Here is a 27,465-nt window from a genome sequence, read left to right on the forward strand (position 1 = left end):
TTTTTTTTTAATACTTGCAGCCTTTAAAAAAAATTTAAAACAGTAGAAAGAAATTAAATTTTTTTTTTATGTAAAACAGCTGCATTTAAAGACTGCAAAAGATTTAAAAAAAAAAAGCTAAATATTTAGTAAAAGTGCATCAAAACAGCATCTTAACCACACTGGAATGTCTGGCCTTGTGCTCTTATCCAGGATTAGAAAAAACATATCTACTTTCTTGCAAAAACAGCGCGACCCCTGTCCTTAGGTTGTGTGTGGTATTACAATTCATCCTCATTCACTTCAATAGAATTGAGCTGCAAAACCCCATCTAACCTAAGGACAGAAAAGGTGCTGTTTCTGGATGAAAGGGGCCAAGTTTTTCTAAGCCCGGATAACCCCTTTTAAAATTATTGGCACCACAAATTGCATACAAAACTAACAAAAAACGCATCTGTGTTTTCTGTATCTAACCTTTTTTTTTTTTTTTTTTTTTAATCTTTTTGTGCAAATATTTTTTTCTTAAACCAATGAAGAACAGGTTGCCCCCATAGATTCCTGGGTGAAGAAAACAGAAGAAGAGGAAGCATCGTTTCATCAAGTTTAATGTCCAATTTATTTTTCTTTTTTATAACTTGAAAACTGGAACAAGCTTTGTTTCAAACGAGCGTACAAATGAAATGGCTGACACATGCTGAACTCAACAATGAGACAGTACGGTTAAAGAAAGACCATATTCTTGTACAGATAGATAAAGAAACAATAAATATTTCACCTAGCCATGTTGAAAAGACCTCTAGCCGTCCCAACATTTTATCCATAATAAAAAAAAAAAAAAAAGTGCTCGTTTTTCAAACAGAGCGCAAATACCAAGCAATAATAAATAGTTTCAAACTTGTAGTAAAAGACAAAAACCTCCAAAACAACAAAAGCTCATACAATAATAGAAAAAGGTAATAAAAATATTTCGCCTTGCCGTACAAATGCAAACAACTTAACCGACATTTAATTTTGCTTTGCAGTTCTGAAATTACAAAGAGCACCATTATGATGAGGCTGCCTGCGATACACAAAATGGCGGACTGTCTTTTTAACCATGGGCTGTGATGAAATGCTATCGACCGCTATAAGGGGGGAGAAAAGACTACGAGAGCAGGAGCTTGCTAATTGTGCTTCAAAGAAGGGATGGGATAGAGTATCCCCAAAAATTTTCACTTTTGTGCTTGTTGGTTTGACCTACGAATACCCATTAAGTGTGGCACATACCATGTTGGTGAAAAAAAAGGGGAGTTCCACATTTGCTGGTGACATTACCATATAGTTACCATATAGTTGATATAGTCAACTTTTTGGGTGGGGCATTCAAAATCGATTTAATTGGTCTGGAGGGCATTGTTGACTTTCAAAAATTTTTAGTGTTCCCGAAATTGGGGAATTATAAAGGGGAAATATAAAATCAGAATTTCATCTCAGCCCATCAAACATTCAGGAATTTTTTTTTTTTTTTATGGAATGTACAAAAAGGATTGAAAAGCAAAGCAGATGCTAATGGACTGGCAAGACCTGGGTTCATGTGACGTCCTGTTCTGACAGGGGATGGCGTGGTTGTGCCTGGACCATATAGCATAATAATACAGTAGGGTTTGTGTTCTCCTTTAACCAGTTTGAGTTATCGTAAGTACAACATATAGGAAGAAAGGATAGGATGTAGGATGGAGCATAACTCTCTATAAGAGGTTCTCTGGAAACTTCACAGGTTACAGTTTTGTGGAATGTTCCTGTAATTTTTTTTTTTTTTAATACAAAAAAATTTATATTATTTTACAGCGGTAGTCCGTACCAATCATTCAATACCTGCTAAGGCCTTGATACAAGGTCCAGGCACCCTATGGATTGTTACATCCCTGTAGGAACAGTACTTATTTTGTAGGCTAATAATGAAAAAATGTACAACTAATATTTACCGGTGAACAAAATATTTAAGTTGTTTTCTTTCTGTTTTTTTTTTTTGTTTTTTTTATTTTTCTTAAGTTTTACCCCCCGAAAGCTGTTAAACAGCTTCCTAATTTTTTTTTTCTGTACAGTAGGACTTAAATTACAAATGCTTTATTTATTTTGTGTTTTTTTTGTATTTTTTTTTTTTCAATATTTTATCCTGCCAAATTAAAAAAATATATTATGGCAGCATTGTTTTCTTTTCTTTTTTTTTTTTCAAATTCACTAACAAAAAGGTACATTTAATCCTTTTAAAAGGATAAGCGTACAGTTAAAAAATTACAAGCTCCGGTAAAAATACAGCAAGTGCCTACATCATGTGAACCAATCAATATCAATATCCATTCCAGAAGGGAGGAGGGAGGGAGGGGGAGAGGAGGGCAGGAGCAGGAGGGAATAAAATTAAGCACAGTTCAGAAAGTGATTTTTTTTTTTTTCTGCAAAGCAATAACAATATTAAGCACTTTTTTTTCTACTTACTTTTTCTACATGGTGTAGCAATCACCTTTTAATCCCCAAATACAAGTTTCTATACAGTTTCGAAATAATAAAAAAAAAAATTAACACCCAAGGCAGGAAAATAAGTACTAAAACTCAGACTTTACAATTACAGTGACAAGAACAATGTTATAGACCCACCATTTAAGTTTTTTTGTCTTTTTTTTTACTGCAACATTTTTTTTCAAGGAAAAAAATTTTTTTCTGGTTTTGTTAAATGCCCAGGCATTCTCCATTATTACAAATACTGGTCCACTTTTACAGTAATCAAGAAATTTTAATATATATAATATATACTAAAACCCCGTCACCAAAAAAGAACAAAAAAAAAAAATTTCAAAAATAAACAATATACACATGGCCATTATGGCAATTTTTTTAAACCTATTAAGCAAACCTTGAAAAGAAATGATCGTCCAAACACACATACACACAATTATTTTTTTCTTTTACCCTTGTACGTATTGAATACTGTAAACGTATTTTAAGACAGAGTGCACTAAATTTAACGTTTAAAAAAAAAAAATAGTTGTTCCTGAATTGTTTTTTTTTTCCCCATTCAACGATAACTGGTAAGTTGTGTCATTTTCAATTCAGCAGTAAATAATTTTCATTCCGTTTTTTTTTTCCTAAGCAGCGTTGTCCTGAAAAGAAACATAGCCGATAATAAATCAGCCAAAGAAGGTTCGAACTTGTGCTGAGTAAACATCTTCGTAAGATTGGGTCTTATGGCATTATCGAGTCCACACTATCGTTAACCAGATTTTTTTTTTTCTGTTTTTGTTTAATAAGTAAATGTGGCTTTTGACTTTTTTTTGTTTTTAAAGAAATGTACTTTTCTTGTATTACTATGTTAAAAGTCCTTTTTTTTTTTGTTTCACAAAAAAATGTTTTGCATTTTGTCTCAAGAGACTCACATAGGAAGATCAGTTTTCAAGGCACTCACAAAAAATTCGAATGGCAGTAGACAAACCGTCCAATAAATTATATATATATTCTTTTTATAGTGCCAGCATTGTGAATGCCATGCTTAGCAACACTGGCACTTAATCTCAGGTGTTCCCTTATAGAGTTCAACCCGCCATCGGGTTGCGTAGGAGAATAGGCTGTAATTTCTTGTTCAGAAGCCATGGAAAACTCAAGTTTTTGTATTTTGTTTTTGTTTTTTTTAAAGTGCGGTCAACAAAATTAAAATGGGTAACCTTTTGATCTCTGCTGTCCTCCTGATGCACGTAAAAGAAAAAAAGAAAACAAAAATGGAAAAAGGATCTTAAAAGCAGGTGTCATTATCGGAACTTGCAATTATTTAGAATAAATAACATGTTAAAAAAGTCCACAATATTACAATGACATAACGGTAATGAACTGCAATGATGACCCTTCAGCCTTTCAGCACTGGGTGAACTGCAGAACACTGCAGGTGGGTTTCAGAGTTAACAGTGCATCTCTCTGCCCTTTGCTTGCTAGAGTGACTCGCAACGCGCAGCCCAAGAGGCCGGGTTGCAGGCCACGTAAGCAGCAAAAATTATTTTAAGTGGAGCTCTCAAGCTGGGACGCTACTCCAAGATATGCCTCTGATTAAATCCCCATGTATGTGAAAAGTTAAGACTATTTTTGAAAAATTTCCCTTTTTGCTTTTGTTTTTGAGGTGTACCCCCAAGATTCTTAACTACAGACTCTTGAGTTTTTAGGTTGCATTTTAACTGTTGCGTATGAGATCCTACCATGCCATTAAAAAAAAATTAAGTGCTCAAAATATTAAAGATTGTAATCCGCTGTGTAAATAATCCTGACCCCCATCTTTTTTTTTTTTTTTTTTGAAATGGCCATAGAACATAAAATCGGTATAAAATGAAATCAAATAGCTGATGGCTTCTTTGCAAGAAATTACAAAAAGTTTTAGCTTAAATTCCAGAAATGTAGCAGCCCAAAAAATGATAATTTAAAATACAATTCTCCACTACTAAGACAATGGGGAAAGGGGAGGGGCTACTACCGGGAAGAGGTGGGATTAAACCCTTTTTGTCCTGAAGGGGGCTGAAAAATCACTGTTGCCTATGACAAGTTATCAGTCCCCGCAGCACAAGAGGGTTTTTTTCTGTTTGTTTTTTCTTTTTTAACAAGAATGCGCAATAACAAAAAAAAAATATATATAAAAAAATATAGAAAGGAAATTTAAAAAACAGCAAATTAAAAAAAAAGTACCTGCACATGCCAAAATGACAAATTAAACCCAAATAAATACAGAAATTATTGCACAGTTAAAAGGCTCCACAATTGTTACTGCCTTATTCAACCCTCAGGCTTAAAAGAACTGCAGACACAGGATATATTTTTAAGTGCCACTTTGTGACACCTAACATGTTTACACTAAGTTATGTTTAAGGAGGCAAGTAAGGTCAGCTTTCTCAGTTGGCAATAGTTAAATCTGTACAAATTAAACTGAATTAACCCATATAGGGGCCTTAGCTTCTTTCTGCCTGCTCAATTTTCACGTCATTTGTCAGCAAGTGTTCTCCGTGCCACTTTTTCATGTGTTTTTCCAGGGTGCTGTAAACGCTGAAGGGCATCTGGCAAATGTCACAGCGGTACACCTCCTTACCTATCTGGCCATGTGTTTTCATGTGGCGCGTCAGCTTGCTGCTCTGTGCACATGCATAGTTGCAGAGCTCACATTTGTAAGGCCGTTCCCCAGTGTGGCTCCGACGGTGGACGGTGAGGTTGCTGCAGTTCTTAAATACTTTGCCACAGAACTCGCATGTATCACTCCTTCTCCCTTCTTTCGAGCTGGGTCGGCCAGGGCCTGGTCCACTGATGTGAGGGGTGCTGCCCCCACTCGCTGTCCCACTCCGCCCTGAGAGACCCCCGTCCAGCATATCACCTGGTGGAGTAGAGAACCGCAGGCTCCCGTTTTCTGAAGAGTGTTCAGAAGACGTTGCAAAAGGGGATTGTCTAGAGTCTGTGAATCCAAGAAATGGATCCTTCATGAAGTGCCGTGATGCTGCATATCCAACCAGCCACTGTGAGTAAACGTTTTCTGAAGGGATTATCGTTGCTGGTGGTAAGTCCAAGTCTTTCTCAATTTTTATCCTTTTCGATGAGTTATTGAGACCACTGCCGGAGATGGGCATTGGCTTTCGAGGGAGCAAGCCTGGAAAAGGTTCACCTGAGCCGAAATTTCTACCATTGACTGTCCCTTCTTCGTTTCGAATAATTTCTCTCTCTACCCCGTCTTCATCCCCTGGAATTCTCCGACATAGGTCTCGTGGGTCAGAAGAGCGTTTCATGAAGTGACTTCTCTTATGTTTTTCGTTGAGTATGTCGTTATATTGCTGCATGTCTCCCAGGCTTACGTTATCCATCACTTTACCAAGCACAAGGGACTTCTCATCATGCATGGGCTTTGCACCATTTTCACGGTTACGACTCATTTCTGAGTCCATGCTGAAACTTGATTCTGGCCTGCTCTCATTCTCCAGTTCCTCCTCCTCTTCTTCCTCCTCCTCCTCTTCTTCTTCATTGTCATGGCCTAAGGAAGGGTCACTTTCATTTCTAAAATCTGTCTCATTGGATTTCCCTTCTCCCGTTAACTCACTAGTGCCTGGCTCTGGTGAACTTGTAGCTGATAGTCCATCATCAGACCTGCCAGTCATTGAGCCAGCTTTGTGCATATGCGTTTTCATGTGGCGTTTTAATTTGCTTGCCTGCGAGCAAGCGTGATCACACAATTGACATTTATAAGGTTTTTCCCCTGTGTGACTACGACGGTGGACTATAAGATTGCTCTGGAACTTGAAAGTCTTCCCGCAAAACTCGCAGGATTTACTCTTGGCCTGGGTTTGCGGTGGTGTCGTACTGCTTGGGGGCATTGGTGGCAATGGTGGTGTACTCATAAAAGGGGATTTAGGGCTTGGCTGGAAGGGATTTAGCAGGCGATGCATAGGATTGCCACGGTTCGGAGAGACCGGAGGAGGAGTGGAGTTATTTCCTGCCAGTTCTCGTAGCCTTCGAGAAAAATCCATTGCTGGAGATTCAATTGCCATTGGATTTAAACGCATAACTCTGTCAAAGGCACTGGGATGCTGGGCAACTAACCCCATTTCTTCGGCACTAAGGCGGTGCGGGTCCAGATGATGGCGAGGGGGTGGGCTAAAGAGTGGTGGTGTGTTTGGGAGCCGAGCCTCAGCAAAGCCTGGATGTTCACGTAGGATGGGTCCAGTCATTCGCAAGAGATTAAAGGGATTGCTGTCTCCAAGGAAGTTCATCAGTGGGGATGGTGCAACAGTCTCCGGTCCCAGAGGTGGAGGGATAGTGATTCGGGGTGTAAGGGAACTGCTAGTTGGGCTGGTCTCCAGGTAGATGCGAAATCCATGTGTATTTTGAGCATGTTGAAGCAGAAACCAGGCGCTGTTGAAAGGCTGCTTACATGTTGTGCAAATATAGCTTGAAGGCTCATCTTTACCTAAAAAGAAAAGAAAAAAAAATTCAAATGATGAACTCTTACAAATTGAAAAAATATGTATATATATTAAAATTTACAGAATTTTAGGACCTCTCTTATTTTTATAGAAGCCTCTAAGCAATTTCTGCATGATGACTGTTGCTTTTGAACTACAAACAAAGCGGTAATGAATGTCCCGTAACTCTCTACTTATTATCGCTTCTGTGCAAATTTACAGACTGCGGCTCAATATACAACGCAGTAATGAATATTTGCTAATATACTTGTATCACACTCTTATCAGCTTGGCAGGGTAATGAATATGAGTGGAGAAAAACAATACCTAATCAATAAGTGCTACAAAATACTTCACCGAAACGCGCCGCTATTGATTTTTTAATACGCTACAATTGGGCGGCTATAACAGCGTAGCTGTGTGGAGTATGACATTAAGGCTTATCTGTTACTAAATATCTACACTTATCACTTGATTTCTATTAGATCAACCACGAGTACAATCATTCTAGAACACTTTATGGGATATGAGAGCTCTTCTCTTCACAAATGGTTATGGTATAAATGATTAACATGTTGGAAGTTGGGAACGAAAAGTTTTAGGAGATAAGATGATATCCTCAAGAGCATAATTCATGTACAGTCATAGAATGGCAGGAACAGTCAACCATCTGACGTGTATGGTGGCCTTTCGACTATCCCCCCGATATGGGACATGGTGGGAAAGAAGAATAGACCCAACACCAAAAAACTGGATCCCTTTCAATATCCTGGTAGACAATGACCCCAGACAACCTTGACTACCATTAAACTACTATAGAAAATATTTTTTGATATTCCCATTGGTTTATAGGGTGACTTTTAGACTTTTTTCCCCCATCCCTTCTGATTCCAAATATAGTGCCATGAAAAAATTCCCAACCTAGACCAAGGTGGATTGGCTTTTCTACACATTTTTTGAGCTTTGCGAGTTTATTACTCTTCTGGGAACCAAACACACTATGAAGGCAAGAGGAAACCTGCATCACTTCAATGATACCACATGTTCCTAGGTTGAACTTTTGATTTGTTCAGCCCACAAAATGGCAGCCTCTGTCATTTACAGGTGATAGGTCATTCTTAATTTCTCATCCTGCATGATCTTGTTGGACGCCCAAGGACTTGTAAGAACCTTGTAAAATACCTTTATGTCGAGGCAGGAGAAGCTGGATTTTTGAACCCCCAGTTACATCTTCTGTGAACATGTGCCTTTACCTTTTTTTTTATTAGGCTTTACGGTGAGGTCATTGCTAAGAGAGTCTGGATTTTTATATAGCACATTGAACATTCAGTAGACAGCGAACTTGTATTTACTTGAAAAGTTCTATTCAGGTAAACCTGGATTACTGAGGCTATTTAATTCAAGTGAACTGGTCGCTGTAAATGGCAGGCTTGCACACAACCACTTGCCGGGACTTGCTGAGAAGAATTTGACCTCTTTTACCTGATGTCTTCTGATCATATAACTCATAAGGCATGCAAGTGCTACAAAGTGGAACTTTACAGAAAGAGCTATTCAAAACCGTATAAAAAAGTTACATAAAACTAATAATTTTCTCAGGGTTTATAATAAAAAATAAAATATGACTCTGAGCCGGTAATAAACTTTCACAGCATTCCTAGCAGGACAGTCGGAATATGTAGCAACTAGAGTTGAGCAAAACAGGTTTCATTTGGCTTCGTAGGTAGCAGAACCATCGATTTTAAATCCCACTGTATGCCCGCTCTGTAGAGAAGGTGCAGACAGCTCGAGGATCGCCTAGAAGAATTCATGTTTTCTAGGCGGTCTTTGGGTTAGTCTCCACCTTCTCCACGGAGCGAGCAGATAGTGGGATTTAAAAGCTGAAGCTAAACGAAGCTCGCTTTGCTCAACTCTCTGGTCTAAGGCCAAACATGGAGAAGACAGAAGCTTACAGGGTCTTGTTGAGGGTAAAGGAGGACATGTCCAGCAAAATTATTTTTTGTAAGCTCTACATATCAAGAGGCAGAATCAGGAGAAACTCAAACATTTGTTATTTCCTCTGCCAGAAAACTAGGTCTTTAAAAGAAACCAGATCTAAAGTTGGGGGTTCGATTGTTTCCATATAGCAGTATCAGTATTGTAAGACAACATGACTAGTTGATATATAATGTCTGGACTATACAGTGTCGGACCGGGGTATCTGGAGCCCATCAGAGGAAATGATCCTGGGGCCCCACCAATGAAGAATCAGTGAGAAAAAACATGTCAGTCAGTGTTTGTGCAGGTTGTAAAGCTGGGGGCCCACCGAAGGATTCTCCAGTCCTCCGATGGGCTAGTCCAGCACTAGGACTATACTAGTACAACCTAAAGCAACAACACGTAACAATATAACACATGAACCTAACAGATCTACTGTTCGTAACCATATTCCATACACTAAAACTGGGTCATGTATTTTAAGGCCATCAAATCTCAAGGTTACCTCGTAACCACTTAGTGAAATTTGCCCATTTTTGGCCATTTTTTGTTTCGGTGATTCTGGCTATATAAGCAAAAATACACGTTGTGGTTAGAATATAGGTTATAGATGAGTTGCTACCTGTAGGAAAACACGCACACCACTATACACAGAGTAAGCACTTGTAGTCAACTGGTGGAATCATCTAACCATAGGTCATGCTCAAGGCTTTTTGGTTTCACATCCTTAAGAGTAACATCTATGAGAAACTGCGACTGATTCTCTATGCGACTGTAAATTATAGAGTGTAACCTATTTTGAAGCTATTTCTGACGGGCCCGTGGTTCAGCTACCGCTGGTTTGGTGGTCTTTGCATGTTTGAGAGTTGACGAAGAACATCTATGATGATAACCACTGGCTACAGACTAAGCTATGGCCCATATTTTGTGAGGAGACCACTTGGGACCGCCGATGGACCTACAAAGACTGGGAGGGATCGGGAGGATACAGAAAGATATTTTACATTTGGATGAGGATGGATCATGGGACTGAAGGATGAGAAGGAAGCGTGTAGCATCCCAAGTCCATTATGGTTTGTGGTTGAGGCTCGAAGAGGAAGATAAATCTGGACTGAATAATTATGAAAAAAAGATGTGGGGGAGGGAGGATGACAGCTGCAAAGAGGTTGCAAAATCTTGCTGCCTCTAAAACAATGGCTGTGTGAGATGTCTCCGTCCTTTCAATGGCTGAGCCCTCTCGCCCTTCTGTATGAATGAGTGTATCTGAGCACGGATCTTTTGTCTCTTTTCTCCGAACAAATGCAGAACAGGTCGACAGCCTTGATGTGCGCGGTTCGTGTCATGAAAGGACATCAGGTACAAGGAAGGAAGGTGCCATAGGTTCAATGACAGTCATTTCAAGGCTAATAACAGGCCTGGTGTTCTGCGGCAGATAGCTAATGTTTTCTCTTATACATAATAAGCAAATGGGACTGTGTCAGGGTATAAGGAACCAAGACAGTGGTGGAAATGACCAGAGTGTAATGTGTGTTGTGTAATCACCTAGATAGTGGACTCTATAATGTATATTTAATAGTGGTCATTATGAAGTATATGAGATATGGAACTCTATAAAGTACATGAGATGGTGGACTCTATAAAATATATGAGATGGTGGACTCTATAAAGTGTATCAGATACTGGACTCTATAAAGTATATGAGATGGTGGACTCTATAAAGTGTATCAGATACTGGACTCTATAAAGTATATGAGATGGTGGACTCTATAAAGTATATGAGATGGTGGACTCTATAAAGTATATGAGATGGTGGACTCTATAAAGTATATGAGATGGTGGACTCTATAAAGTATATGAGATTTTGGACTCTATAAAGTATATGAGATGGTGGACACTATAAACTATATGAGATTGTGGACTCTATAATGTATATTGAATAGTGGTTGTTATAAAGTGTATGAGATGGTGGACTCTATAAAGTATATGAGATGGTGGACTCTATAAAGTATATGAGATGGTGGACTCTATAAAGTATATGAGATGGTGGACTCTATAAAGTATATGAGATGGTGGACACTATAAACTATATGAGATGGTGGACACTATAAACTATATGAGATGGTGGACTCTATAAAGTATATGAGATTTTGGACACTATAATGTATATTGAATAGTGGTTGTTATAAAGTATATGAGATATGGAACTCTATAAAGGTATATGAGATGGCGGACTTTATAAAGTATATGACATAGTGGACTGTATAAAGTATATTAGATAGTAGACTCTCTTTAGTATATTTATTGGTCACAATAAAGTATGTGACATAGTGGACTCCATAAATTGTATGAGATACTGGACTCTAGAAAGTATATGAGATGGTGGACTCTATAAAGTATATCAGATAGTGGTCTCTCCATAAGGAATTTTAGATAGTCAAAGCTACACGGTATATGAGATAGTGGACTCTGTAAGGTATATGGAATAGTGAACCCTTATAATATATACTGTATGAGATGGCGAACTTTTTGAAGTATATGGATTTGTGAATCACTATAAGGTAAATGAGATAGTGGACTCTATAAAATATATGAGATAGTGAACCCTATAAGGTATATGGTAGTAGGAGGCTTGTATTGTGTATATGAGGTTCTGTAATGGGCGGGATGTGTATTGTGTATATGAGGTTCTGCAATGGGGGGGATGTGTATTGTGTATATGAGGTTCTGCAATGGGCGGGATGTGTATTGTGTATATGAGGTTCTGCAATGGGCGGGATGTGTATTGTCTATATGAGGTTCTGTAATGGGCGGGATGTGTATTGTGTATATGAGGTTCTGCAATGGGCGGGATGTGTATTGTGTATATGAGGTTCTGCAATGGGCGGGATGTGTATTGTGTATATGAGGTTCTGCAATGGGCGGGATGTGTATTGTCTATATGAGGTTCTGCAATGGACGGGATGTGTATTGTGTATATGAGGTTTTGCAATGGGGGGGATGTGTATTGTGTATATGAGGTTCTGCAATGGGCGGGATGTGTATTGTGTATATGAGGTTCTGCAATGGGCGGGATGTGTATTGTGTATATGAGGTTCTGCAATGGGCGGGATGTGTATTGTGTATATGAGGTTCTGCAATGGGCGGGATGTGTATTGTGTATATGAGGTTCTGCAATGGGCGGGATGTGTATTGTCTATATGAGGTTCTGCAATGGACGGGATGTGTATTGTGTATATGAGGTTTTGCAATGGGGGGGATGTGTATTGTGTATATGAGGTTCTGCAATGGGCGGGATGTGTATTGTGTATATGAGGTTCTGCAATGGGCGGGATGTGTATTGTGTATATGAGGTTCTGCAATGGGCGGGATGTGTATTGTGTATATGAGGTTCTACAATGGGCGGGATGTGTATTGTGTATATGAGGTTCTGCAATGGGCGGGATGTGTATTGTGTATATGAGGTTCTGCAATGGAGGGGGTTGTGTATTGTGTATATGAGGTTCTGCAATGGGCGAGATGTGTATTGTGATGTTGTACAGGAGGCAGGATATGTGTATGAGGTTCTGCATTAGGCAGGATGATTATTATTACAATAGCTGTGTTGTATTTTATATGGTTCAGAACCTGATGGACCTATCAGACACAATCTTATAACACACACAGCAGCTGCTGCAGAAACTCTTTGTCAAATGGACTCACTTGAATGGAACACAAACTGGAAACAAGAATGGCGCCATTCCGTGTTTTTCTAATCCTGGACAATCCCTTTAATGCCCTAACCCTATAACATGGCAGTGCGATGACATCATCACTGACTATATATAAGCCAAGTACTGTAGCAGTCACACAGCTAGAATCCGTACTGAATGTCAGGTCTGTTCCCGCGCTCCTCAGACCCAGGACATGATCCGGGGGCAGTAAATCTTCTTTAAATGCGACGTACATTTAGCTGTGTGCGGGTAATTGACATGAGGCGGTATTATATAGGTTATCTAATACAAAGGGGACTCATTAGCGGCGCAGTACAAACAAGAAGTAATATACATATATTGTTTCGGAGTGGCATTATAGAAAAGTGATCGGCTCCGGGGGGATTTATATAACACCGGGAAGCAGCAGACATATACTTGTAAATTTGCCTCACTTGTCTCTGAAGTTAAAGGTTATTCCCTTGATCTGAATCTATAATAAAACATAATAGGCCGAGGTCGCAGGAGAAAGTTTGAATATTTAAATTGCGTATAATAACAGAAAATTGCAGGGTAAAAACCGGACCCGCTAATTGCAGGTGGCAACGCAGACATGTCCCCGTCACACCGCACTGCAGCTCTATGGAGGGCGGCCATGGCTATTCTTCTCAGCACACCTGCTCTTCTTATACCTGAACAAAGGCGACTAGTACTACAAGGCTCAGCACAGCCAACCTTATACCAGAACAGAGGTGACTGGTACTACAAGTCTAAGCACACCTGTTCTGCTTATACCTGGAAAGGGATGACTAGTACTACAAGTCTCAGCACAACTGCTCTTCTTATACCTGGAAAGAGGTGACTAGTACTACAAGTCTCAGCACACCTACCCTTATACCTGGACAGAGGCGACTAGTACTACAAGTCTAAGCACACCTGTTCTGCTTATACCTGGAAAGGGATGACTAGTACTACAAGTCTCAGCACAACTGCTCTTCTTATACCTGAACAAAGGCGACTAGTACTACAAGGCTCAGCACACCCAACCTTATACCAGAACAGAGGTGACTGGTACTACAAGTTTAAGCACACCTGTTCTGCTTATACCTGGAAAGGGATGACTAGTACTACAAGTCTCAGCACAACTGCTCTTCTTATACCTGGAAAGAGGTGACTAGTACTACAAGTCTCAGCACACCTACCCTTATACCTGGACAGAGGCGACTAGTACTACAAGTCTAAGCACACCTGTTCTGCTTATACCTGGAAAGGGATGACTAGTACTACAAGTCTCAGCACAACTGCTCTTCTTATACCTGGAAAGAGGTGACTAGTACTACAAGTCTCAGCACACCCACCCTTATACCTGGACAGAGGCAACTAGTACTACAAGTCTCAGCACACCTGCTCTTCTTATACCTGGACAGAGGCGGCTAGTACTACAAGTCTCAGCACACCTGTTCTTCTTATACCTGGACAGAGGCGGCTAGTACTACAAGTCTCAGCACACCTGCTCTTCTTATACCTGGACAGAGGCGACTAGTACTACAAGGCTCAGCACACCTGCTCTTCTTATACCTGAACAGAGGCGGCTAGTACTACAAGTCTCAGCACACCTGCTCTTCTTATACCTGGACAGAGGCGACTAGTACTACAAGGCTCAGCACACCTGCTCTTCTTATACCTGAACAGAGGCGACTAGTACTACAAGGCTCAGCACACCTGCTCTTCTTATACCTGAACAGAGGCAACTAGTACTACAAGTCTCAGCACACCTGCTCTTCTTATACCTGGACAGAGGGAACTAGTACTACAAGTCTCAGCACACCTGCTCTTCTTATACCTGGACAGATGGGACTAGTACTACAAGTCTCAGCACACCTGCTTTTCTTATACCTGGACAGAGGCGACTAGTACTACAAGTCTCAGCACACCCACCCTTCTTATACTTGAACAAGGCGATTAGTACTACAAGTCTCAGCACACCTGCTCTTCTTATACCTGAACAGGGGTGGCTAGTCATCCAGGAACTACGAGTCCCAGCACACCTTGGAACATGCACATCCTATCAGCCTTGTCTTTCTCACTAAAGCAAAGCCAGTCAAGTCGATTGGCAAAACTTATCTTCCCGAAACTAGTACTACAACTCCCAGCATGTACTATGGATGATGAGAGGGATGTGTAACCCAAACCAATCCCAAATCATAGTACTACTGCTCCCAGCATGTACTAAGCAGGACAAGTCATGTCAATGGGCAAAGTGAATCCTAGATATTGGTACTACAACTCCCAGCAAGCCTTATGCACATCTGAACTGATGAGTAATAAAGAAGTCATCATGTCTATGGACAAAACTAACTCTGGGCACTAGGAACCACAGCTGCCAGCATGTACTATGGATCATGAGAGGGATGTGTAACCCAAACCAATCCCAAATCATAGTACTACAGCTCCCAGCATGTACTATGGATGAGGAGAGGGATGTGTAACCCAAACCAATCCCAAATCATAGTACTACAGCTCCCAGCATGTACTATGGATGAGGAGAGGGAGGTATAACCCAAACCAATCCCAAATCATAGTACTACAGCTCCCAGCATGTACTATGGATGAGGAGAGGGATGTGTAACCCAAACCCAAATCATAGTACTACAGCTCCCAGCATGTACTATGGATGATAAGAGGGATGTGTAACTCAAACCTATCTCAAATCATAGTACTACAACTCCCAGCATGTACTAATCCTTATGCTCATCTGGATTGATGCCTAACCAAGAGAAAGTGAAACCCCTCAATGTCTCTGCTACATCAGGGCGGTAGCCAGTCCTTATACTCCAGCCCCCATATCCCTATGTACAGGCATCAGGCCTCACAAAGAGAACTGGAGAAAAAATTCCAGGGACCAATTAATTTTTTTTTTTATAAAACGGAGAGGGTGGCGAGGTGCTGCTTGTGCCGCAGGTCGGCGGAGGTACGGCTTTCACCTTGTCTGAATTACGCCAGTCTCTTCAGGTTAACCAACCACAGCATAAGCATAACTCCTGTAGACTTGTCACCGAGCACAAAAGTCATCAGCGACTGAATGTTCTTTCCTGCACCGCAATTAAGACGAATCAATACGACGTGCCACAAATGGTATTTTATTCTCAATAAGAACTCGGGCTGAGTTTATTCAGAATATTTTAGAGCTTCCCTGGGGGATTTTGGTCCAACGCAGATGGCAAATAAAGTACTCTGCCTAAGGCTAGAGCACATTATGCTAATTCTAATGTCAGATGTACTTTAATATACAGCTCTATTTAATCACCCCATTATTTCACATTTCCATATGAAAAACCTGCGGCACTTCTGCAGAGCTTTCAGTCGCTGACAATGCCAACTTCCCTCATCTGACTGACTGAGGAATAGAAAGGAGCGCTGGTCAATCTCGCCAGGCTGAATGTTATTGCCGTTTTCACCCTCGCCTGGATGATGGAATGAGTAAAGATCCTATAGGAATGCCGACGTACCTCCCCGCTCCTCTACAAGTCCCTGCCTGTAAGGACTAACCCCATCACAGGACGACTCCGCTGTAGTTATCCCACAACATGGGCTCAAAAAGACATGAGCCACCAATGGCGGGTGATGTAGCAGAGCTGAAGGGGTCGCACGGCTGCATAACACTGCCCTGTGGCCTATGGACATGGGTCAGCCCTAGGTGTATCCCAGCAATGTTCTGTATAGGCCTCACACCCATGGCACAAGTATATGACATTGTTATAATATATCCTGGCATAAGCCAGATGTATCATGGGAGAATTGGTATCTAGCTCTGTATTAGAATATAAGGAAAGGGAGGGATCAGTGATGGGTAACATGGAGTCATCTCAAGGGAAGGGACAGAAAGCTAGATAAGCATGTCTGTGTGTATTTGTGGGCATATGTATATGTGTATGTGTATGTCTGTGTGTATTTGTGGGCATATGTATATGTGTATGTGTGTGTGTGTGTGTATTTGTGGGTGTATATTTTTAAATATGTAGTCATGTGCATGTAAGTATATGTGTGTGTCTGTGTGTGCGTATGTGAAGGTATATAGATATATTATGCATGTGTGTGTCTGTGTATTTTTTTAATATATAGGTATGTGCATGTGAGTGTATGTATATGTGTGGTTTATATGCATGCATGTGTATATATGTTTGTGTAATGTATCTAGGCTCTGTATGTAAAATGTAAAGTCATAGATATGATATAGACTGGAAAGAGATCGATATAAAAAGATAGATAGATAGATAGATAGATAGATAGATAGATAGATAGATAGATAGGAGATAGATAGATAGATAGATAGATAGATAGATAGATAGATAAATAGGAGATAGATAGATAGATAGATAGATAGATAGATAGATAGATAATAGATAGATAGATAGATAGATAGATAGGAGATAGATAGATAGATAGATAGATAGATAGATAGGAGATAGATAGATAGATAGATAGATAGATAGATAGATAGATAGATAGATAGGAGATAGATAGGAGATAGATAGATAGGAGATAGATAGATAGATAGATAGATAGATAGGAGATAGATAGATAGATAGATAGATAGATAGATAAATAGGAGATAGATAGATAGATAGATAGATAGATAGATAGATAATAGATAGATAGATAGATAGATAGGAGATAGATAGATAGATAGATAGATAGATAGATAGATAGATAGATAGGAGATAGATAGATAGATAGATAGATAGATAGATAGATAGATAGATAGATAGGAGATAGATAGGAGATAGATAGATAGGAGATAGATAGATAGATAGATAGATAGATAGATAGATAGATAGATAGGAGATAAATAGAGGATAGATAGATAGATAGATAGATAGATAGATAGATAGATAGATAGATAGGAGATAGATAGATAGATAGATAGATAGATAGATAGATAGATAGATAGGAGATGTATAGGAGATAGATAGATAATAGATAGATAGATAGATAGATAGATAGATAGAAGACAGATAGATAGATACAACAGAATCTTCATCGTCCTCAATGACAAGCTGCAGCACAATGCAGTTAAGAGTACTTTTTTTGGACTGTATAACACATTGGAAAAAGCATCCCGGCAAAAGAAAAAAAAAAACAAGAAAAAAAAACAGAATGCTTTCCTTCTTTGGATCCAAATTCATTACATAAGAGACAGAATAAAGGAATGCAAAGAATCTAACCTCCTAGGAGAGCGCGTTGCCTAAAAGCTATTTTTAAAACAATCAGTGCTGCAATAGAAACACTGGAATGAGAGTCAATTTTTCCTCTATTTGCAGAAGTGCGCCGGTTTTCACTGGAAAGCCGCCTGTGTTTTGTTTGGCTCTCGTTCATACACTGCCTTGGCAGGCTTTCCTTGGATAACACACGGTGAATATCTCTCTTGCAATACAGTAGCACTCTCATTTCAACCGTCCTAGCCACGCGTTCTCTAATAACACAGCGAGAGCGGCAAAATCCTCCTGACTGCAGCTCGCCGGAGAGGAAAGAAACACACGGATCCTACCCAAAGTCAATGGCTGCAAAGCCACCAGGAATCTATACCCTTCTTCCCTTAGAATGGAGCAGCGACTTTCTTGGCAAAGGCTCCCGTCTCAATTTTTTATTTTTTTATATTTGCTGGGGGTTTTCCGCCACAGTTATGAAGCGAATCGTGTGCCTTCTGGCCAAAAACATAAAATATTCTGACAATCCTGTGAATCTCAGGCTTTCTGCAGTTCATAGAGGATCACAGCTGGTGGTTAGTACAATCTGCGCCATACAATATTTATATGGATTTATCTTCGAGATGCCCCCGAAAACTTTTCCATTAAAAACCAAAAAAAAAAAAAAAGGCTTATTTAGGAGGAACAAAAGGAAAAACAAAAATTGTGACACTGGAAGGCAAAGACGTTAAGAAAAATAAATTCCCCAAAATGCATTGCTGGTCCTAAATTTCATCATCAGAGACAAACCATGCCGGAAAACTCAAACCATGCCAGAAAACTTATTGTCTGCTATCTAAATTTTTAGCGTTTTTTTTGTCCAAAAAGAAAATATTCATGGAAACATTTTTTGTTATGTAATGTAATGTACACCATCCAGATCCTCCTTAAATTTTACTCCTCCTTATGCTTCAAGGGCATATGCTATACCTAAGAACCAATAGACATACTAGACAGGGCGCGATTACAATGGATCATCTACCAATAGATAGCTATGTACCAATTTTATAACCCAGAGTGGACCGTCCTGACCATCAGGCACACTTGAGGAGATCATCATTCAGATATCTGTCTAAGATAGCCCTTAAAGGGGCTTGTTACCTTTTAGACAATAACTCTTGGTCTAAGATTGAACGTCGTCCGCTTATGTTGATCAATAAGGTGCCACCATTGGCCTTCACGTGCGGCAGCCACAACTAAGAATGAAACCACCAAGACACAGCCAACCCCCTTTAAGTGGGGTCTCTCGGCACTGAAACAGAGGTAGAGTAGACGGGAGATGGTTTGAACAAGCTTTGGTTAAAGGGGTTATCCAGTGCTACAAAAACATGGCCACTTTTCCCCCTCTTTTGTCTCCAGGTCAGGTGTGGTTTGCAATTAAGCTCCATTTACTTCAATGGAGCTGAGTTTCAAACCCCACCCAAGCTGAAGACAAGAGTGAGGAAAAAGTGGCCATGTTTTTGTAGCGCTGGAGAACCCCTTTAACTGGCCTCCAATACAACTGAGCCTATATAAGTCTATTCTCTGTACAATTCTATGATGGCTTCTATAACAAATAACAATAAAACCTGACTGCCACAGTGTGGCCGGATCACCATCTACATCAATGGACACCTTAAAAACAGTAAAAAAAACAAAGATGGCGATCGCGTTTGAAGCTGTTTGTTTTCAGTTTTTTTCCCCCAGCTTCTCCCTACGATGGCCCTTGATGTACTTCCTAGCATCGCATTGATCGCAGGACGTCTTTTACGAAAGCCGTTTGAGTTTTATGTGTCGAGCAGGGAAGGTCAGAGCCATAAAGCCGCTATTTACTGTAAGTGTTCCAGCGCGGTTCACCTGGGTTATGGCTGTTTTTTTTTTTTGTTTTTTTTTATACAAATGAAGGAGATGACAGAAGAAATAAATCCATCATTTACCGTCCTTTTCATGTCGCTATGCAAACCTCAAATGCAGGGCCTGTAAGCCAAGTTGCTTGACAATGCAGATGCAATGGTAAATATCCCCATTTTATGTTTATTTAATGACTGGATAAGCTGTTTTTTTTTCTCCTTTCGTTGCTCGACGTAATCCTCACGTTTCATCTTTCGCTGTAGAAAGTGTGTGGGCACGGCGAGGAAGGCCTATTTCTGCTAGATAAATATCGAAGAAAAAAAAACCCTAGGAAAACAATTAAAACTGGAAGGTAATAAATGATGAAGAGGCTTATAAGCAGAGTCCTGGCCCGCTTCCCAGTATTCATTCATCCATGACAAAATCCCACAGCTCGGAGTCTTTTAGAGGGCAGCTGGGCAGTAAGGATGTCCACAGCAATATAAATGGGAATTAGATATGATCGAATGTGCTCGGCGTAATTCTCCACAGAACATGCAATTTTTTTCCCCCCTTTTTATAAAATACATGACAAATGATCCTGTTTCTAAGCAACGGAGCAGATGAGGGGGATTTAAAGTTCCAACACAAGGCGATGTCGCTACCTCTAGATCATTTAGGGACAATACCGTGGACCAGGGATCCGGGGTGTGCTCATTAATAAAATTAACAGGACGTCTGTGCGCAGGGAGGGGGGGTGATTCTGTCACTGACGGTATACAGAGCGTGCTCAGTAGTGAGCGTCATGGAGGACACGTCCTATTGTTTTACTCATGGCAGTCTGTCTGGGGTTTATTTTTTAAATCACACTTATCTATCTATCAAATATTTATCTATCTATCTATTATCTATCTATCTATCTCTTATCTATCTATCTATCTATCTCCTATCTATCTATCTATCTATCTATCTATCTATCTATCTATCTCTTATCTATCTATCTCCTATCTATCTATCTATCTATCTCATATCTATCTATCTTCTATCTATCTATCTATCTATCTATCTCCTATCTATCTATCTATCTATCTATCTATCTATCTATCTATCTCCTATCTATCTATCTATCTATCTATCTATCTATCAATCAATTATCTATCTATCTATCTATCTATCTTCTATCTATCTATCTATCTATCTATCAATTATCTATCTATCTATCTATCTTCTATCTATCTATCTATCTATCTATCTATCTCCTATCTATCTATCTCCTATCTATCTATCTATCTATCTATCTATCTATCTATCTATCAATTATCTATCTATCTATCTCCTATCTATCTATCTATCTATCTATCTCCTATCTATCTATCTATCTATCTATCTATCTATCAATCAATCAATTATCTATCTATCTATCTCCTATCTATCTATCTATCTATCTATCTATCTATCTATCTATCTATCCAGCTATTATCTGTTTAGTTATCATATATATTTTAGCTATGCTTTTTATATCCCTCTCTCTCTCTCTCTCTTACCTTCCCTTATTTCTTAAAGTATATATTCTTTACCTATCCACCCCTTCTTCCTTGCTTCTTTTCAACTATCTTTCTTTCTTTCTTTCTTTCTTTCTTTCTTTCTTTCTTTCTTTCTTTCTTTCTTTCTTTCTTTCTTTCTCTTTCTCCCACCTTCCCTTATTTCTATCTATTATCTATCTATCTATCTATCTATCTATCTATCTATCTATCTATCTATCTATCTATCTATCTCATATCCATTACATCTATCTATCTATCTATCTATCTATCTATCTATCTATCTTTCTATCTATCTCCTATCTATCTATCTATCTATCTATCTATCTATCTATCTCTATCTATCTCCTATCTATCATCTATCTATCTATCTATCTATCTATTATCTATCTATCTCCTATCTATCTATCTATCTATCTATCTATCTATCATCTATCTATCTATCTATCTATCTATCTATCTATCTATCTATCATCTATCTATCTATCTATCTATCTATCTATCTATCTATCTATCTCATATCCATTACATCTATCTATCCAGCTCGTCTACCCACCCATCCATCTCTCCCCTTGTACTATTTCTGACATCTCTCTATAGATCTGCTTCCATGTTCCATCTTCATATCCATCCATCTATTCCTCCGCCTATCCGTGCCCATACTACACCGTACAGATCTCGCGACTCCCCTACAGACGCTCGATCCTCCTGGCTCCAGAATACCCACAAGTGATTTCTCTTGGTCCAAATATAAACACAAACCCGCCACCCGCGCTCCCACCACCAGAGTCTTTGGGAAACCGGAGCTAAATAATAAAAATCATTCATTACAGAATTATTCACTTTTCCCTATGATTCACATCCTAGTAATTACCATGACCAGCCTAATAAAAACCGCGACAAAACGAAGGTCAACTAGCAGCGAGAAGTGTTCATTTTCAATTCAATGTATTCATCTCTGGCTCCTAATGGCCTCATTTTCTCCCATGCACTTTAATAAATACCACTGAATTACAGGTTAAATAGCTAAATTAAATTATTGCAATTACAGTGTGCAGAGCCCTGAAACTGGTTTACCTTTCCCAGTTCAATTAGAGGGGAAGTTTCAACAGCCTTCGGATCATGATTGCTGTCAATAAAATGAATGGCGCGGGCCGGGCACTATCTGCTTACACGTACTTAGAGGGGCAATGACGACGGGTCAGATCATTACTCTAAATGAAATCCTATCTCACCTCACTCCTGCGCCGCACCTTACCCATTAAATGGAGGTCACAACGTGAGCCGGCGCCTCCGTTTGGGTCTGGGGGCACGTGACATCTACTAGCCCATATTATCTCAAGTCACTTGGCGTCTTATTAATTCAGACGGCAGGGCAAAAGCGGTCTAACTAGTAATCAGATTTCCATAAGGTTTAACCCTTTTTTGATTCTTAAAATCCTAAAATGTTTGTATTTAAAGGGTTATCCAGCATTAGGGGGGGAAACTGCTAATTTATTGCAAAAACAGCACCATACCTGTCCCCAGGTTATGTGTGGTATTACAGTTTACTACACTACAGTATTATTACAGAATTACATTCACTACAAATCTGTGCGCTTTTTTTTTTTTTTACGGCACTGTATACATGTATAGACATTGAAATCTATTGGCAGATCCACAACTATGGACAAAACCATGGACGTGTGAATATAGCCTTAGGGCTTCATCTAACAATTCCAGCCAACAGGAGTCAAATGCTGAGTGCTCTAGGCTCGGATGAACCTGAGTGTGCTCGAGGGTTGATCAGCTCACGGGCCGATGGGAGCCCGATCAATAATGTAAACGCTGATCTGCTAGATCGGCACTCGTTTACTGGGCCTATTCCACGGCCCCATAATCGTTTAGCGAGGGCTGCAGCGACATAGTTACCGATGTTCTTGCAGCCCTTGTTCAAACACCAAACATTACCTACACATGTTGCAGGGCTTCTCCTGTGCTCCTTCTCCCTCCCAGTCCCGCTCGCAGCAGCAGCTTCGGTGAGGCCTGACTGAGCTGACAGGCTGCTCAGCCAATCACTGTCAGCTGCGGTCCTGGCCAGTGATTGGCTGAGCGGTCTGTTAGCTTAGACAGGTCGCTCCGAAGCTGCTGCTGCGAGCGGGACCGAGAGGAAGAAGGAGCGCAGGAGAGGCCCTGCAACATGGTTAGGTAATGTATGTTGCTGGTGACATCGTCAGTCGCCCACTGCGCATCGCTATTCCACGATGATTTTAGGTTTTAACCTAAATAAACGATCAACTGATGACACGACTCGTTTCTAGTCCACGGAGCAATAATCGGCCGAATCGGGCCAATTATGGCTCCGTGGAATAGGCCTCTAAGTACGCTGGAACTAAGCTGCAAAACCCCATCTGGGAACAAGAGTGCTGTGCCTGCAAGAAAACGGCCATGACTGGACAATCCCTTTAAGTGGTCACAAAGTGATATGGCACCGCTTCATCCAAACTCTGTGGGGGTTATGGAACCCAGTATGAGCACCGGTAAAGCAACCAATCAGATCCTTTCTTGTATTTTGTATCCTGCTATGGAAAATGAAAGCTGGAATATGATTGGTTGCTATGGGCAACATCTTCCCTCATTCCTTTTACCAATTAGCACTACACGGTATCTGGAATCTGGTATAAACAACCAATCAGATTCCTTCTTTCATTTTATAATCAGCAGTGTAATGATGTTGTATGGTGGTTGCTAGGGGCAACCTCCTCAGCAGAGATGCGGCCTAATAGGCTTATGAGACTGCTGCCCGTGACTCCTTCTAGGAGTCCAATACAACGCAGTATATTGTAGTGTCACAGGGCACGCAACCTGGTATACAGAAGTATTACAGAGAAATTCACCTGAGCAGACACATGAAAGTAACCTCAATCTACGTCACCGCAAGGAAACAACACACCCATGAGAAGAAAACCATCTTACAAATGCACACGTTCGCTTAACCAGAAAGGACGCCAAACTAAAATGGCTCCCGGCTTCCTGCTTGTAACTGTGGTCTTAGTGACAACCGCCTCAAAATAATAAAAATAAAATACGTTTTTCCTAAAGTGAGAAATAAGAAAATCTGCATATTTTTTATCAAATTTATTAAATAATAAACCAATGTTTCATAATCTCTGAAGTGAATCACCCTTAACAAAGAAACAAAAGGGCATCTGTCCATATACTGCCCCCTCACATCAACATTGACAAATGTCCCCAGAAATATTTAACTTAAAGGGGATCTCCAGATTTAAAAAAGCACAGCTACTTTTTTGCTAAATCAGCGCCACCCCTGTTCTCAGGTTATGCGTGATATTACAATTCCACTCTATTCACTTCAATAGAGTTGCAAAACCCACACCCAAATAAAGATATGAGTGGTGCTGTTTCTGCAAGAAAGCGGCCATCTTTAACTAAGCCAGGACAACCCCTTTAATAAGAAGTCAATGTATGACTTTATTACGTGTTCAAAAAAAAAACAAAGACACGTAAACAAGGCAAAACATGGTCAGAAGTGAAGGTCTCATAGCGCCAAAGACACATTGATAAACCAACATCTATGTGGCCAATAGGAGATAGTGGAAAACATCAGGCTTTACATTCGCCTTATATGTTATGAAATTTCCCCAACATATGATGCGATATGATGCGTGATGTGATACAAGAGACTATAAAGCCTCGATCGCTTTGAAATTCACATCATAGACAAAGCGCAATAGAAAAAGAAATTCAAAAGGACTTAAAGGATTTAAAAGGACTCTCGGAGGATGTATCAACCTAACAAGCTTAGATACACCATCCCCAGGAAATACGCTTGATATCATGAAATATCTAATTGATTGACACCGGTTCATGAAAATCCCCTCCCCTACACCCCCTCCGCAAACATATCATGCCCCCTTAAAATAGGACGCCACTGTAGTTTCTGTAAGCCCTCGCAAACAGTGACATTGCACGCAATATTGCTTCCTCGCTGCATGAAATAATCTGGCGCTGTATAAATAAAAATGTTGTGTCGAGACAATAAATGTCAGAACATTCGCAGGAAACATTCGAGACTGAGGAAGAAAATATCTGCTCCTGACAGAGCTCGAGAGCGACAGAACGCGGCGGCCACCGGCCGATAAATGATCATTTGTAAACCTCAATAAAGCTCGGTGGATAGGGGAATCTGCGCTTAATCTCTCAACGCAACCCAGAAAATATGATATAAGAGTCCACTTCAAATGTCAGCGGCAACCCAATTTTATCATATTACCGGCATACATTTGTGCATTTGCGCAGCCATTTACTCGGAAAGTCGGAGAGTTTTGCTAATCAAAATGTAATTAGTCCAAATGGCCTAGGCAAAGGGCTATTAGCATAAGAACAAAACAATACCAGGGCATTTCCATAAACCAGCCAGCAAATGTGTCTTAAAGGGGTTGTCCAGGACTGAGGAAAAAAATGGTCGTCATTTGACTCGGAACGGGGAAAGCTGCTGCGTTTATTTCATTACAGTTTGATCCCAGAGTCTACACCAGGGATGGGGAACCCTAGGCCCTCCAGCTGTTGCAAAACTACAACTCCCATCATGCCTGGACAGCCAAAGTTTAGCTTTGGCTGTCCAGGCATGATGGGAATTGTAGTAGTGCAACAGCTGGAGGGCCGAAGGTTCCTCATCCCTGGTCTACACTAAAGCCAAATTGTGTGTTCTGCACATAAGTAGTTTTGCAATTAGCCTAATGCTGCGTTTACAAGGAACAATTATCGTGCGAATTTGCACGATAACAATCAAATTTGAACGATAATTGTACGTGTAAACGCAGCGAACGATCAAACGACGAGCGAGAAATCGTTCATTTTGATCTTTGAACATGTTCTCAAATAGTCGTTCGGCAAAATTTCACAGATCGTTCCGTGTAAACAATCGTTCACCGATTTAACCTATGTGCGAGACAGGCTTAAGCGATCGCAAAACAATCGCATAACGTTTTTCCCGTACGATATATCGTTCCGTCTAAACGCTGATCGTTATAAAAAAAATAATTAATCGTTAATTATCGCTCCGTGTAAACGCAGCATTATTCACTTCAATTCAACAGAGCTACAGACCCCACCCAAACTGGCGACAAGATTGGTGCTGTTTCTGGAAGAAAGTGGCATGGATAACCCCTTTAAATAGACTCTGAAAGCAGTACAAAGGATAAAGACTAGAGATGAACAAGTAAAAGAGATGAATCATAGAAGTAATTTGGGGTCCAATTCTATAGAATCTGAGTTAGATTCAGATAGTCCTGAAAAGTCTCTGAGGTCTCCTAGGATTATTGCATCCAATTCCTTTCAAGTTTTTTAACGCCAACTCTCCCTAACCCTAAATAGTGTATGTAGAGTGTGGGGGTTGTCCAGGTTTAGAAGAACATGGCCGCTTTCTTCCAGAAACAGCACCCCTCCTGTCCTCTGTTTGGGTGTGGTTATACAACTCAGTTCTATTGAAGTGAATGGAGCTGATGTTTAATACCACACACAACCTGGAGCCAGGTCATAACCCTGGATAACCCCTTTAACACTATCCTAACCATTCTACTGATCACAATCATGGCAGTCATCTTTTTTTTTTTTAAATCAATTCCTTGATCTCTGTTGGTGGGAGAGTGTGTGCCCTTGGATTTATGACCTGACTATGAGTTTATGGAAAGAGACATCCGCTGTGTGCACAGGGCTTAAGCCGACCAGCCTCATGACCCAATGTCTATATACCAAGTGTATAAGTTAATTTTACATAATTGTATGACTCAATTTGTAATGCCTCATACCTGGCGGCCTGTAACCCCCGAGGACGCCTCCCTCTTAATTTCTTACATCTCCTCTCAATTAGTAAAATACTCCAGTAGGAGACCAAGCGACCGAACAAAAGTCAGAAAATCCTACGCCACGCCACAGAATACAACACGGCGTTTGCAGACTTATAAACTGGCGGGTGTCAGGTCTAATTGAATGAACGGCTCTATAATTGAATATAGGTAAAATTAATTTGAGTATATAATGACATTTCATCCCAGCTCAAGGCTACTGCTTGTGCCACATATTACATTACTGTAAGCAGGGCTTGTGTAAATGATTAAGCACGTCCATGCTGGAAAATCAAAATCGAGTTCTATTAAGAACTTCCCTTGTCCTATGACTACGTGCTGTGCTTTTAACCTATGTAACATCTGCTTAGTTGCAACGGACACTTTAAAGGGAACCATCATGTTGACCATCTGCCGACAGCATGTTA

General features: G+C 40.1%; 1 protein-coding gene across 1 annotated transcript in view; it reads right to left on the minus strand.

Annotated features, from left to right (window-relative positions):
• Positions 1-534: 534 nt before the first annotated feature.
• BCL11B (BCL11 transcription factor B) overlaps positions 535-27,465 on the minus strand; it is an 86,276-nt gene continuing 59,345 nt past the window's right edge. Inside the window, exon 3 of the mRNA XM_069949365.1 lies at positions 535-6,934. Coding sequence (XP_069805466.1) covers positions 4,938-6,934 — 1,997 coding nt within the window. The 3' untranslated portion in view covers positions 535-4,937. The remainder of the gene's footprint in view (positions 6,935-27,465) is intronic.

The sequence above is a fragment of the Dendropsophus ebraccatus genome, chromosome 13, assembly GCF_027789765.1.
Source record: "Dendropsophus ebraccatus isolate aDenEbr1 chromosome 13, aDenEbr1.pat, whole genome shotgun sequence".
Lineage (NCBI taxonomy): Eukaryota > Metazoa > Chordata > Amphibia > Anura > Hylidae > Dendropsophus > Dendropsophus ebraccatus.